A 14957-nucleotide genomic window follows, 5' to 3' on the forward strand; every position below is an offset into this window, starting at 1 on the left:
GGAAACTTCCGTGTGTCATTTTACGTGGTCTTCTTCTACTTCTTTCAATTCAGCTATTCTCGTAGAGGACGGATTAACTAGTGCTCTTACTTGCCACTTTAGTGTTGACCGGTGTCCAGGCTATGACGGGCGGTGTTGACTGCGTCGGACAAGGGTCTGATTCTGGGATTTTCCGCAGTACTAGCAACCGAAGACTCGGCGCTCACACGCTCAAGAATACTAAGAATGTTGGCGGTCTTCTGTTCATCAATCACTTCACGAATGCAACAAACGCCGTGAAATGTTGTGAGCCTAACTTTTGAAGGAGCTTCTGCCGTTCACGAATACAGTTTTTCCTCTTCTATATCGATACAGCCCATCTTACAGCTGACTCCTTGTAATTTCCGAGCTCAGGGCTGTTGCTGAGGGGAACACCGATCCGATCAGCCATCACCACAGCCACTTATGTCATCAAATGTCATCGCTCCAGGGTCTACATATGAACAGGACACTTGCTCTTTCTTCTGTACTACCACCCTCTCACATCTTCTCTCTCATAACTACCGTTCCTTCGACAAAAACTCAGCCTTTATATATTAAGGCGAATTGTAGTGTTTCTTCGGCCTGGACGTCACCCTTTGAGTCCGTATTTTCTCAATTTTATAGTCGCAGAACCCAATGGCCAGCTGGTAAGCTACTCGTATGCACTGACGAGCGGTCGACGCTGATATCACCTTATATAGGCTTGATATCATTGCTCTGCTCGTGGTATGTGATCACTGAGACCGTCCAACAATTTCGCTCACATTTATTTCTCTGCGCGCAGACAGTCGGCATCTGTGGGGGCATCGTATATGGGATCCTTTGCGCGTCGAGTTCTCTTTCGGAAACTGTCGCTTCTACCAAGGAAAAGTGCGTGTACTATCCATTATGGCTTCCACTGCTTTGCTGACGTTGCTCGGTTAGGCTGAAGGAGAAGGGCTACACCATCTCGGATAAAGGAGTATCAGTGAAAACATCTAAACGATTCGGACGAGAGGACTACGTTGACGCGACACAGAGGTGCATTCTACCTGCCGTCGTTGGGGTTCTCAGCATTGACATCTGAGACAGGGGATTTGTCAAGGCTATGGGAGCCGCCAGTTTCGGGTCGTCAACGTCACCTACCGGCTCACCTACGCTGTCTCCTCCAATGAAACGGACTACATCGTCTGCCAGCATGGACAGTCTTGAAGAGAAGAAAAGGCGCGGCATCTTCACGCGAAAACGCAAAGACTGATGCCACTCGTATGCTGCTTCTTTCGCACGACGTCTATTACTCAGATAAATAACTTTAAGGACATTTTGGATCTCCAGAAATCTGTTTGGCATGTATCTACATGGTTCATACTTTCCTCCGCGATACGGGGTGATCAATATTATTCACAAATGGATTTACAGCGGTCTTTAGCTGGTGTGCCGACGCCACATGGAGCTTGCTCAGCAGTATCTCTGCAGGCTGTACGACAGGTACGACAGATCTGGCGCTCCTCTGATTGATACAGAGGACCTGTCAAGAAGAAATGAAACGTCTTCTCCTACGGCAGAACTCATCGTAGGTTGACTCTTCGACCCTTTGAACGAAAGTGCAGCTTGTTTTCACATACCGACACAAGATTCTTCTTGCGTCCGTGGACTAATTTGGCTCTATATACTCGCTTGGGTCAAAGAACGCGACACGCGTCGACTTGATACCAATTTGGCTATTTACAGACTCTCGACTCTCGATAGCTCGCCCGCGCTATGATTCTGAGCACTTGACAAGTCAATCATACGAAGCTGAGGGACGCCGAGGCCCATCGGCAATCTCCAATATTTATGGTAGGATCTAGTTAGGATAATATTAGCATGGATGATACAGTGTCTGGCTAGCCATACCTGCATTTATCACGAAGCCTCTCGCTATATCAACCATACTACATGAAGACAATAATGATGCATTACGATAAAAGGTGAACAAGATGCAACTATCTAAGCCTTGTAGTACAAGTGCCACCATAGTAGTATGGAAGTAAACCTACCTATCTCATGCGATGATATTCAACGCCGATCCGAGTCTGCTGAAATGACAAGTTTGATATCATCATCCAAGTATAATATGGTCTGTACTTTTACACACACGAATCCTCATTGCGCAAATGGATAAATGTACATGCCCTATATAGGTTCATTATGGATTAAGCAAAATCGAAAACTTCCTTCACTGTTAAAATATCCATCACCGACTCGGACATACCATTTACCAAAATCATGGGCATCTCAACACCGATCCAGTCAAGCAAAGCAAGTAAAGCAACCTCTTTTCCCAGCTTCCCAAGAACATCGTCATCGAAATCCATCTTCGCACCCAATGTTGTAGAAACAAATTTCTCCAAAATAGTAAATATTCTCAGTGACAATCCTGACGGTAAGGATGTTTTGAGCCGAAATGAATGATTATCATGTGTGGGACCTGAGAAATGATTTCTGCAGCTTTCCATGAAGACAGAGACATTATATATGTGCTCTGTCACGAAAAGGCATGTCTGACGATGAGATGTTTTCTGCAAGAGTCGATAAATGGATAGGGCCCGATCGTATCCGGAAACAAATTTATTCCGGTACAGAACAATTCCCATGAGCGCAACGTAAAGTTCGGTGTCCACAGGTTCAAGTGATGGGAATGCGGATCCATGGGAGAGCGGATGTGGTATGATGGATAGATGGCACATGAGCGAGGCATATTTTTGGCGAATAAATCTGTGTAGTGAGTTATTCCAGAACACGCGAAGTGTGCGCAACATGCGCTCTCTCCCCAAAAACGTGATGCCTCCGTCAGATTTCGTGCGCTGCAGGATAACAACATTAAAAGCGTCCGTTTGATCCAAAGTGAGTTTCGTGACATTGAAAGTGAAGACATCATCGGGGGATCTGTGACGGTTCATTTCTGATATGTCATTCTCGTCGGAGAGCCTGATGCCAGTTTCTCCGTTCACGAGTCGAGATGTAGGTTTTTCTTGGGGGACTGCCAGCAGAGTGCTCATCATCGGAGCCCCAGACTCGTACAGAGGAAGGTTGTTACTGCGCAGTACGAGTGCAATCCGGGGACTGATGACAAAAATGCGATGAATCGTCTCCAGCACGGGCGTCATCCCCTCCCACAATCCGGATACCCTGTCAGTCAAGATGAACTCCGATGTGGCTTCAGCCTCCCATATGCATAAAAAGTGGCCTTCAGCTTGACGCTGATACGCAATAGCTTCTAAATTTTCCATAATGGGGTCAATCTCGGTCACAATCTGTCTTAAAACTTCCTCGTAGCCGTACTTCTTGAAATCTGCATGGGCATCATCTACGATCTGGGAGTGAGGCGTGTCCAGATAGTAGCGCATGACGCGCAGCCATACATCGACGTGTGTCTGGCACTGATGCTCGGTTTGATACCGGATCAACCATTGCTTTATGCTGGGCGAAAGGTTGGGATCGTATAAGGACTCGTTGCCCATGTTACGATAGTGTAACACGAACATGAACTTCCTCAAGTCATCGACATCTCTGCGTTTTAGAGTTATTTTCCCTCGCGCAAGCTCGGAATGAAGATTTTCGATGATCAACGCCGCCTTTCTTTCCAGTAAAGAGAGCTTCTCTTCTACCTCGTTCACATTGCTAGGGTTACTAGCATCTCGATAGAGGTTTTTTTTCCCGTAAATTGTCCCGACTGAGCGTACATCGAGGCTCCCAGAAGCCAAGTCGTAGTAAAGGACCTGATCAGGATCTACACGGGTACGACGGTATTCTTTTTGTCGCACTGCGTTGCTTCTTTAAGGAACGAGATGGATAAGAGATTCGTGGTCCGACGATTAAAAGCAGGGCTTACTTGCGAGGGCCAGCTTGAAAGCGCCTTAATATGAATCGTTAGTCTAGGATTTGATCGAGGGGCGGAGGGGGGGGATGAGCGGTACTTGAAAATCGTGATGGCCGGCTTCCGGCATTGTGGGCGCGCGCGTCCAAACTTGGAATCCACTCTTACGGAGTCTTACCACGACGTCGCGTCGTCTCTCCATTGCTCTACGCGCTCGCGTTGCTCCTTTAGACTTACGCTTGCTACTTTTGACTATATTATGGACCCTCAACCCGTAGATGACGCATCCATGCATAGAATCTCACCCGTAGTTGACCATGGAGCCATTCAGGGGAATTGACAGAAGGGTTAGGGAGGGTATTAGGGAATGTGGTAGATGTAGAATGAGCCTCGGAGGGCATATATGATAAATTATTGTGAAACGAGGGAGAATTAGATGCTTTAAGGCATTCAAGAGATAAAGAGAGGAGTCAGTCGCCGTCTATTTTGGGACGCGGTCATGGCGCGCGCCCACCATGCCGGTTCGGCCATCACATTTTTCAAGTAGCGCTCGCCCCCCCCTTCCGCCCCCCGATCTAATTCCAGACTCTACATCCATTGAACGACTTTTCTTCATACGGATCGTTGAGTCTGGTTTACGAGACTAATGAATCGTGGGATGGCATGGTGATACTGGTCTCTTTGCGGATGTTCAGTAGGTGCTGGAGTGGAACGGGCGCCTCTTCGCTTGTTACGTGGTGGCATGTTGGAGAGATGTAGACTTGGGTTTAGGTGCCGAAACTCAACAGAAGCCGCGCTCTAAGCTGATGATACCGAAATTTGATCCGACCGTCCGGCACCACAGCTCCAGTATAGAGCATTTTCCCATTACCTGGTGCATCGCCGATTGAGTGAGAGACATGCTTTTCCACTTGCAAGAAAAGGCAGGTCGGCTAAAGATCAAATTTCAAAGGTAATAAGATGATATGTGCGCGCAATAAATCAGCGTCCTCTCAGAAGGTAGCATTTTCCATTACAAAATGCAATGCCACGGGAGGTTTCCTTAAGCTTGTCTGGATTTGGTCCAGCAGCAGGCCGCATACATTGTTGTTGCATTGCTGTGTGCACTGCATTGAAGGAGATGTTCGGCCCGAGAGCCGAAGTCAAGCTTCGCTCGTTACCACCAACAACGTTATCCTGAACAGCTCATTTTTGAGCTGGGGTACGCTTCTGGCTGACTCGGTAAATAAAGCATGCAAGGGCTAGGGAATTCTCGACTTCCTCCGGCCGTGCCTTCCAGCGACCCGCCCGATATCAGAGACCGAGTGCGGCTGTAAGCCATCGTATACTGCTTCTTCCGCACAGCATCTTCAACTCAGATAAATAACTTTAAGGACATTTCGGATCTCCAGAGATCTTTTGGGCATGTATCTACATGGTTTATACATTCCTCCGCGATACGGGGTGATCAATACTATTCACAAATGGATTTACAGCGGTCTTTAGCTGGTGTGCCGACGCCACATGGAGCTTGTTCAGCAGTATCTCTGCAGGCTGTACGACAGGTACGACAGATCCGACGGTCCTCTGATTAATATACAGGGCCTGTCACAGAGAAATAAAATGCCCTCTCCTACAGCGAATCTTATTGTGGGCGACGCCTTCGCCTTCGATTGAATGAAAGTGCCGTCATAGTGAATAGTGAGTAGTTTATTTTCACACACCAACATGAGATTCTTCTTGTGTGCGTGGACTATTTTTATGGTCAACTTCTTTCAGGCTCTGAATATCAACGTTTCGGCGCCAAGCACATAGAATTCTCTTGCTGTTATCGCTATGGTCTAAAGTAAAACATAGATTCAGAAAGTTATCAGTACAGATGGCTTCCATGTCTAGATTTTTTCGTCAAGTCCTGCGATAACGAGAGCTGATTGAGGGTTTTCCTTGGACTCGGAGGTGAGGGTGATGGCACGAGCTAAAACATTGCTATAGTCTTCCAGTTCCGCCCACAGCGCCTTCTCATAAAACCCGATAAACGTTAAGTTATCGCGTAATGCATTGAGCGTCGTTGTAGCCCCCACAAGATCATGCCCGAATGCCTCGCCGTCTCGCGATGCTTCTGCAATCTCCTTAGCCACTTCATTAAATAGTCGCTCAGAGCCAGACTCCGCAGGGGCAGACAACGTGACACTTTCCGTGGACAGAGAGCCAAGGCTCAAGATACCGAATATTTTTCCCCTTTTCTTTTCCTTCAGCTCGACCGGCGCAGGGACAGCAGGCCGGGATCCGGTCAACCTTTGCCGTAAGATATCTCTGATCCACTCTGGAAGGACGGAACGCATCAGTTCGATCCGGTTGCGCGTGTGCAAAAAGATCACAAGGATAAGAAATGTCTCGATGTGGGGAACTCGGATACCGACCCGGGGAAGTTCCTGATGCATACGAGGTGGAAGCTTGGGTTCGTTTGACAAGTTAGGCATGTTCAGTTTGAACAGTAGATCGTTAATCGGCATTTCGATGGAGCGGGCTCGTACGGTGCGTTTTTGAGACGTGGTTTCGGAAACTTCAGAAGCATCGACAATGACAAGTATGTGAGTCGGTCCCAGGGGTCGAGGGGATATCAGTTTGTCTTGAGTGCTTAGTCTAAGGTTCCATGGATCGCATAATGTTACGTTTCCTTTGATGTCCGTGACGAGGCGGTTTCGAATATCCTTGAGAACATTCGTTGGGCCCGTATCTGCAGATAAGACGCGTCGCCGATAGTTTTCGGTCAATGAGGTCCCACTGGTGTCTGATACAGAGGGGCCGGCGTTGAGAAAGACAGATGTACGAACAGAAGCCTTGGGAAGCTTCATGCTTGAATCATGGCTCTGATAGATATGCAGAGACCGACTAGAAGGCGCGTCAGAATTGTAGAGCAAGCATTTTTTAATGACAACCTACGCATGCGGGGACGTGGAACGAAGCTCGAGTGTCTCGCGCAGTTCTTCAGTGGTGGCATGGCTTATGAGGGCATCTTCGCGGTCCGGTGCTACCTCCAAAAGATCTGCACGGCTGATGACACGTTCTATGACTATGCCATCTGCACTAGACACGTTGGTAGCAGAAGGGGAGAGAAATTTTAGGAAGATGAGAGTAGAAGACATACAGAACAGAGACAAGAGATCATGCTAGATGCAAGATTTTATAGACGCGTCGCGTCGTGGTGACATCGTGTTTGTCGATACTTATTGTTCGCAAGTCCAATTTTGCCGCAACACGAGTTACCCTTTTGTGGCACAATAGTTGCTAGTAGCCGAGCCTGGATCACTGCATACCTCGGGCTACTCTTGGTGAGATCATCACAAAGTTAAGTACCATTACCAGCAGGCTTTCTGCGCTGAGCTACAGTCGAGACAAGTCGAAGATCAATCTGGTAACTGGGAAAGTAACGAGACAAACGATAGCAGGAACTAGTTCTATGAGCCGGCCCTAAACTGTTCACCTCACTTCGGACTGCCAGTCCGAACTTTCGATCACGACCCGATTTACGTTGACACATGTCGCGTACGTAATATGTATTTCTCCTCACTTCTCTCCCTCCCACCATCATCCAACTCATGGGTTGCTATTTCTCCCTTTTCGCACCGCACCTCCCTATATGTTATCCTTACGATGTCCCTTCTGGAGTTCCAGACTGCAATTATTAGGCGCCAGTACTCGCATCGTACCCAAGACCTTGAACGTGTAGGAAAAATTTTGCGTTCTATATATTCGCCCGTGGTGTGAGCATTCATGATTCCTGAGCTCACTCTTGACACCCAGTGAAAAGTCGGTCGAGCCGTACTGTGCCAAATCAAGCCCAGGGGAAATGATCGATGGGGCTCTTTACCGCTCGCTGTAGCTTCGAAATGTGAACCATTTACCAGCTCAAATCGAGCCATTTCGAGCTTGGTATGTCGGTGTCATGGGTTTCCATTAGGCTTCGTAGGGCTCGATTTTATTACCATTTTTATTTAATACTATTATTGCTATTTTGAAAAATGATGAGATTCCGAAAAAAAAATTAAAAAGTTTTGGGCCTCACTAAAAGACCTATGAGCCCGCACTCAGAGGGCTATGACGATCGACGTCATAGGTTATTTCGTCGATAGTCATGGGTTGTCTCAGATGGCGCGGGCTGGCATTGGGCGTGTCAAAACTTTTTTTCTTTTTCGAGAATCTCATCATTTTTGAAAATAGCAATAATATACATAAAATCAGAGAATCGCTACTACGCTAAGTAGCGGCACTGGTCTGCAGCACCCTTCCTACTGCGCCCACAGCTGGCTCTGTCCTGCATGGATGCCTCAATTGCGTTTCATGGTGTCAAGATAGATGTACCGAAATAGACAGCCTTGGATAATGTTAAATCAGCACATAATGACGGGAAAGACAATTTTAAGGCTACTCACGAAATGGAAGCTAGCTGGAGTGATGACAAGTGCGACCTAGATTTAGTGAGCTAAGAAATATATGCATATATGGAACAGAACGTACTGTGACCACACCCAAGTGGCGGCTAGAGAGCATAGAACGACTGGAGACATTCTAAATGTCGAAAAACGACATATAAGAGTGCAGCGAGACGTACCTGAGAGGTAACCAGATATCCTGCTACCCAAACGAAATTTCCGAAGGCGTATTCCTGCTGAGGGTGTCTAAACGAGGCGCATATATCCACCTTTCGTGGTAGTTTCAGTCTGTAGCATCGTATCGCTGGGCTTCGCGTCAGCTTGCCAGTAAGAGGCCACATGCGGAGGCTACAACCTGCAATAATATAGGATTCGGGTGTAGGGCGACGGGGAAGATGGCGAATAGGCTGGAAGGCGACGGAGATGGTGGTAAAAAGGAAAGAGGCGTTAAATACGTCACCGGACGACATGCACGTGCATGGTCAGATCCATTGGCTCGACTTGACCAATGTGGTTTGCGCTCGCAAAGTTCGGCGCATTTCGGTTAACCATTGGATTCAGAGAAATTCGACTCTGGCATTCTTGGATGTGCTGAGTGGAAAGAGGTGCAGCTTTGGAGCTCAAAGCTTTCTTGTATATGCCACTTGATCCGGCTCGACCACGCTACATGGTAATTTTTGCGGCTTGATTTAGCTCAAACCGGCTCGACGGAATTTTCACTGGGCTTGACAAGTCAATCGTGACAGGAAGGCGATGGACGGTCGAGATATTCTTGTTCATTAGTGCCCATTAATCAATCAACGTCCTCTCAGAGGGTTGTCCTTCCATTGCCGATTGCGATGCTATGGGAGGTTTCCATATCTTTCGTGCTGTAGGCGGTGAACCACGAACGATCTATTCATCTGGCTGCCTGACAGAGAAGGCATTTGAACTGCTTTGAAATGAAGAGGAAAATGTTCGGTCCGAGTGCCGATGTCTACCTTCGCTCGTTACCACCAGCAACGTTGACCTGACCAGCTCATTTTTGAGCTAGAGTGTGCTTCTGGCTGACTCGGTAATGATCTATGTGGGAGCAAGGGAATTCTCGACTGACGTACCTTCTAGTGACTAGTTACTAGCTCGATACCAGGCTTCGGAGACCAGTGCGGCTGTAAGCCAGAATGATTCGCAAAAAATAAAAGTAAAAGATATTGTGCGCCTCGTCCTCCACTTGTATTTTGACTGTATAGGCTGATATTTATGATCCAGTGCAACACCCCCAGGGTAACAAACTGAGATCAAGGAATAACGTGGGTGCAGTATCGAAGCACATGCTTCTCATCAAGCAAGTCGGGTTTTTTACGTTACAGCAAAATACTGACTCGCTTTTCAAACAGTGATTAAACAAACCCGCAGTCACCAGGAGCAATGGCGCTGGCAAATGCTGCTACTGCCCTCGTCTTATCTCGTTTTCATCGTGGTTGAAGGACAGTATGTCCCCGTGTTGGCTCATAGTACTCTTGGAACGTTCTTCAGTTCTTTTCCTATCAGATGGAGGCGTTCGCCGCAGCATGTAACGGCGTACTATGTTTATGTCCGGGAATGCACATTGCACCCTAATGCTTTATCAGGATTCTTTACTATTGCATCCATCATATGATCCTTATGACATTCTGATATGGGTAGGCTGACGCTGATGGACTCCACGTCTTGCCTTTCCTCTCCATGCCCATAGATTTGAACCTCCTCCTCTACGCAACACCGCTCTTGATTTTCGTGTGGTTGTTTCGACGGCGGCTCGGGTTGGCGAGACAGGAATCTCTCCCTCCGGGCCCACCTGCGGATCCTATAATAGGTCACCTTCGGATTCTCCCTCCTGTGGGTCAGCCAGAAACGTTTCACGAATGGGCAAAGACGTATGGTATGTCTGCGAACCTCTCTCGCTTAGGCACGGACTGATGGGTTTTAACTAGGCGACGTGATGTATCTGGAAGTCTTGGGCCGCAAGATGATCGTCCTCGACAGTGTAGAGGCGGCAAACGACCTGCTTGATAAGAGGAGTGTGATTTACAGCTGTCGGCCTAACCTCGTTATATTCCACCTGTGAGTAACACAGCCCATGTTCGGACGCCGCGTTCAGTCATTGTTACCGGTAGAATGGGCTGGGATCGGGTCCTGTCGCTGCTGCCGTACGGGAAACGGTTCCACCGCCACCGAAAATTGTTTCAAACGCACTTTGGACGGCAGGAATGCAGAGAGTATTTGCCTTTGCAACACCAGGAGGCTGCTGTTTTGGTGAAAGAGCTCATGGAGAAGCCTGATGACTATGATGCGATTGTCGGCAGGTGCGCGGTGGTGTGATATGTTCATGATAATATTGATTGTTGATGTGTTCTCAGATTTGCCGCTGTAGTTATAATGAAAATCGCTTACGGTTACCACATATCGAATGAAGACGATCCGTTGATGAAATTGATTGTCGAAATGACAGAGGCCATTAACAACTCGGGACCGCCAGCGAGTACGCCTGTTGAGTTTTTCCCTTGGTGTGAGTGTGTACATTTGCGACAAGAGTCCTGAGCTGACTGGTATTTAGTGTCGAATTTTCCCTCCTGGTTTCCTGGGGCGTACTATGCTGGATATGCACGGAAGAAGAGGCCGACCATTGAGAAGTCTGTTAACTATCCTTTTGACATTGTGAGGAAACAAGTCGCGGAAGGGACGGCAAGCCCGTCTTTCACTGCGTCGTATCTGAACGACTTGGGCTCTGCAGAGGACGAAGAAGACTACTTAGAGGATGTTAAGGGTGCGGCTGCGCAGATATACACTGCCGGTGCGGATACCGTAAGTGTTCTCTGCTGTGTTGTGACGACATGATTCGAGCCTGTTATTTTAGTCGTGGACAACACTTCTCGTCTTCTTGGTCGCTATGGTACTACATCCCGAATTCCAGGAAAAGGCGCAAGCGCAGATCGATGCCGTCGTCGGGCCGGACCGACTCCCGACTTTTGAAGATCGGGCTTCGCTTCCTTACATCGATCATATCCTGCAAGAGACCATGCGGTACTACATCTTTTCGTGAGCTTTGCTTTGCCGCTGAAATATTTCAGATGGAATCCTGTCCTTCCGATGGGATTTCCCCATCGCTCGCTAGAAGACGATGTTTATCGCGGCATGTTCATCCCAAAGGGATCTATTGTTTTTCCCAATGTTCGGTATGCCCGTGATCCTTTGATCTGACCGTGTTTTTTCATCACTGATTTCTTGAAGGGGAATGGGACTTGACGAGAACATCTACCATCAAGCTACAGCATTCAATCCTGATCGTTATCTCCCGCAACCGGGAGGAAATGGAGAACCATATCTTACGGCATTTGGGTTTGGGAGAAGGTTATTCCTCGGCTCGCCTCTTCATGCAGTCCGTTAATCTGTTAATCTGTTTTTCGGTAGGATTTGCCCTGGTCGGTTTTTAGCCGAGAACGGCATGTGGATCGCGATTGCTTATATTCTGGCGACTTGCAAAATTTCGAAAGCAAAAGGCGAGGATGGGGAGGAGATTACTCCCGCGGTGGAATTCTCCAATGGGCTTGTCAAGTGCGTATACTTATTTGCGATTTTTCTGTTTTTTCTCATATATTGGATGTAGTCATTTGAAGCCCATAAAGTTCAGTCTCGCGCCTCGTACGACCAAGGCGGCTTCGCTTGTGAGTCAACATTGAAATCGCGGGGATGGTGAAGGTAAATAACGGTGCTATACCTCTGTGAGTAGTCCTCCTACTCGACAATCTTACCTAAAATCCGCGGGCATAGGTAATAAATACGTAGAAGTTAATACAACGAATATTAATGAGCAGCGACCGAAGAGATAAGCGCGATGATCAGTGTCAAAGAAGCAAAAAAAATTGCTGAGAATATAATGTGAGCTTGAATATCTTTCGATAATGATATCTATCATATTGATAACTTTTCATCAAGTTAGATCTGTACCAACCCTATACTACTGAAAGGCTCCCCTGACTGTCGGTGTCAAATGTCCGTGCTGCATGCTTGGCATGCCTGGCCCCAAGTTGAAACATTCCGCACAAAAGCGCCGAAATCATATCGTACCGATGCTGTATAAAATACAGCTCTTTGCTCAGCCGGGACCGTTCGAACGCAGTGTTGTTACCAGCGATGTGCTTGATATATGGAGCAAAATGTGGTTTTCCGGGCTTCTCGGTTAGTTCCTTCCGCATTTAAAGTGATAACCGTTGTATCTATTTTTGGACCCCTATTATGTAACGGACGTTTGAGCAGGCCTAAACCAAAATCAGCGCTCCTGGGTCCCTCGTTTCTTTCCCTCCCCCCTTCACCACGCCCTTTTCCGTTCCCTATAATGTCGCTCATTTCCCTTTTATTTTTCATGATTTTTTCGCTGGGCGTTCTCTTGCAGGGCTCGCGTGCGGCTGACCGTAGCACTGAAGAGGGGGAGGCTGCGATTACTGGTCAGTATGCATTTTTTCTGGCGTCTAAATGAAAATTGAAGTCATCTCCACCCTCAGATATGGCAGAAGAATGTACCGCATATTATTACGAGCCTTCAGCGTCACATATCAGCTCGTTTCCTCCAATATGGCAGCCAGCGTCAATACTATCTGGCGATACGGTCGCACAAGCCAAATGGCAGTCGATCTCTGGTAGCATTCCAAACATTTCAGTCAAGGCGAGCGCTCATTATACTTTCATCCGTTCGCTGCTGACCTCGAACAGGGCACTCCTTCCGGAAACTTCTCCAACGTCACTTATACCGCGGACGATCCCGATTGTTGGTGGACCTACCATCAATGCGTCGAGCCCAAGCTTCAAGGAATACCCCCGGACATCGCCGTACTACCAGAGGCATGTAGGCCAGCTATTCAAGGCTTGACTATACTAACTCGATAATCACAGCCTGATACGCTAGCGTTCGGTTTTGATGATGGCCCGAACTGTTCCCACAACGCGTTTTACGATTATCTGATGGACCAGGATCAAAAAGCTAGTCCGTGCGATTATCATCTATGGAGTGCTCGTCTCTCACCTTTTTAACAGCTATGTTCTATATCGGAAGCAACGTTATGGATTGGCCATTGGAGGCGCAAAGAGCGATCGCGGATGGACATGAAGTCTGCGTTCGTAAGTAGTCTTTATTGTTTGAGCTTTGTGCCTTTACTGATCCATCGCAGATACCTGGTCGCATCGATACAGTACGTCCATCTTGAGGTCTTGTTGCAACTCAGTGGTAATCATGCGTTGAAGTGACCGCACTCGAAAGTCCAGACGCGTTCGCCGAGCTCTATTACTGCAAGTAGTCTCGTTCTGACTCTTACGAGTAACGCTCACACTTTCTTATAGCTGTACGTTTTTTGGACTCCGAGAAGGAAGCTCAATCTAATATTGTTAAAGATGGAAGCCATCAAGCTTGTCACTGGCCTAACACCTAAATGCTGGCGGGTACGACGTTTCCTACTCCATTGTCTAACGTATTCTGATCCTCAGCATGGCAGCCACCTTTCGGTGACGTTGACGACAGAATACGAGCCATTGCCAATGCACTCGGCCTTCAAACTATTCTCTGGAAATACGATTCGAACGACTGGAAAGCCGGGACTGGCAACGTTACTACCGAGACCGTCGATGCGAACTATCAGAGTTTGATAGACGACGCTAACAATGGTGTCTTTAGCACTGTAAGGCCGTTTTCCCCTTGTATGAGCCGCCTTACTGATTGTAATTTCCAGGAAGGTGCCATCATCTTGACGCATGAGCTCAATAATTATACTATGGCCACTGCAATGAAATGGTACCCTCAGTTGAAGGCGGCGTTTAAGGTTTGTCCCGACGGCTTCTATTGGCCGTATTTTTACCCCTTACCACAGTACATTGTGCCGGTCGCCGTCGCGCTGAACAATACTCAACCCTATGTCGAAACCGACTCTACAATGCCTTCGTTCGAACAATGTTAGTTACTTCTCAGTGATGCCATTCGTGTACTAACGATCATTCTAGACATTTCTGGCGAAACAACGACTACAGATAATAGTGACAGCAACAGCACCACTACCACCAGCAGCAGCAGCAGTACCAGCAGCAGTGCCAGTACTAGCAGCGGGGGCACGAACAAAAGCGGGTCAGTGTCGACGTCAGCCTCAGCCTCAGGGTCGAACTCTGCTGGCCAGTCATCTTCTAAAACGAATGGCGCATCACCGGTGTCGCCCGACATGGTGTCCTCATTTGGTGCGGCATTGGCTGCTCTTGGGTATTTGGCAGTGGGAGCGTTTTAGCTCAGACATTTTTAATATCAACGTTTATTCATAATCGTAATCGATCAGTGCATCTTACTTGATTTGTTAGACAATCGTTTCGGACAGTTCATGTATTCGATACTAGATACCACACATTGTACTGTTACGCACAAGAAATTCAAGATACGATACTTTAGATAGCCGAGCGGGATCATTGCAAGCTGGAAGGACGAAGAAAAGCTTCGAAGCTTATTACTCGACGTTGCTCCTCAACAGAAACGTGCCGGGAGGATGGATCATGCCTCAGGTTCTCCTCTTTCAGTGGCTCGCTCGTTCACGTGCCAACCATGCAGTTTCCTCCAGCCAGTCTCTGGCTGACCAGCGAGGGCATGAATATCATACGGATTGCACTAAACTGTAATATCAAGCCCTTCGACATGAAGC

At 47.7% G+C, this 14957-nt stretch overlaps 6 protein-coding genes across 6 annotated transcripts; 3 read left to right on the forward strand and 3 right to left on the reverse strand.

Moving 5' to 3' along the window:
- The first annotated feature begins 487 nt into the window (after positions 1-487).
- On the forward strand, positions 488-1421 carry EV420DRAFT_1565591 (uncharacterized protein). Its single transcript, XM_060474037.1, has 6 exons — positions 488-668; positions 723-747; positions 806-891; positions 946-1041; positions 1093-1266; positions 1318-1421. Exons 1-5 carry the CDS (start codon positions 658-660, stop codon positions 1256-1258), a joined length of 384 nt encoding a protein of 127 aa, XP_060326758.1. The 5' UTR covers positions 488-657; the 3' UTR covers positions 1259-1266; positions 1318-1421.
- A 694-nt stretch (positions 1422-2115) lies between these two features.
- Positions 2116-4021, reverse strand: EV420DRAFT_1565596 (uncharacterized protein). Its single transcript, XM_060474038.1, has one exon. It carries the CDS (start codon positions 3525-3527, stop codon positions 2196-2198), a length of 1332 nt encoding a protein of 443 aa, XP_060326759.1. The 5' UTR covers positions 3528-4021; the 3' UTR covers positions 2116-2195.
- A 1709-nt stretch (positions 4022-5730) lies between these two features.
- Positions 5731-7761, reverse strand: EV420DRAFT_1483242 (uncharacterized protein; the record flags this gene model as incomplete). The annotated part of the gene is made up of 5 exons (XM_060469951.1): positions 5731-6730; positions 6782-6925; positions 7066-7166; positions 7196-7222; positions 7630-7761. 5 exons carry the CDS (start codon positions 7759-7761, stop codon positions 5731-5733), a joined length of 1404 nt encoding a protein of 467 aa, XP_060326760.1.
- Positions 7762-8177: 416 nt separating this feature from the next.
- Positions 8178-8741, reverse strand: EV420DRAFT_1647075 (uncharacterized protein; the record flags this gene model as incomplete). The annotated part of the gene is made up of 4 exons (XM_060478000.1): positions 8178-8213; positions 8272-8307; positions 8357-8407; positions 8451-8741. The coding sequence occupies 4 exons, from the start codon at positions 8739-8741 to the stop codon at positions 8178-8180; spliced, it is 414 nt and encodes a 137-aa protein (XP_060326761.1).
- A 1234-nt stretch (positions 8742-9975) lies between these two features.
- EV420DRAFT_1622169 (cytochrome P450) lies at positions 9976-11969 on the forward strand (the record flags this gene model as incomplete). Its single annotated transcript, XM_060475780.1, has 10 exons — positions 9976-10171; positions 10224-10353; positions 10407-10595; positions 10650-10798; positions 10847-11094; positions 11147-11313; positions 11361-11465; positions 11521-11640; positions 11701-11844; positions 11897-11969. The coding sequence occupies 10 exons, from the start codon at positions 9976-9978 to the stop codon at positions 11967-11969; spliced, it is 1521 nt and encodes a 506-aa protein (XP_060326762.1).
- A 683-nt stretch (positions 11970-12652) lies between these two features.
- Positions 12653-14755, forward strand: EV420DRAFT_1708599 (carbohydrate esterase family 4 protein; the record flags this gene model as incomplete). Its single annotated transcript, XM_060479574.1, has 12 exons — positions 12653-12734; positions 12792-12946; positions 13000-13128; positions 13180-13270; positions 13321-13404; positions 13455-13475; positions 13528-13576; positions 13650-13722; positions 13776-13958; positions 14010-14099; positions 14148-14229; positions 14278-14755. 12 exons carry the CDS (start codon positions 12653-12655, stop codon positions 14550-14552), a joined length of 1314 nt encoding a protein of 437 aa, XP_060326763.1. The 3' UTR covers positions 14553-14755.
- Positions 14756-14957: the final 202 nt, after the last annotated feature.

Source organism: Desarmillaria tabescens (assembly GCF_030435595.1).
Source record: "Desarmillaria tabescens strain CCBAS 213 chromosome Unknown EV420scaffold_39, whole genome shotgun sequence".
In the NCBI taxonomy this organism is placed as follows: Eukaryota; Fungi; Basidiomycota; class Agaricomycetes; order Agaricales; family Physalacriaceae; genus Desarmillaria; species Desarmillaria tabescens.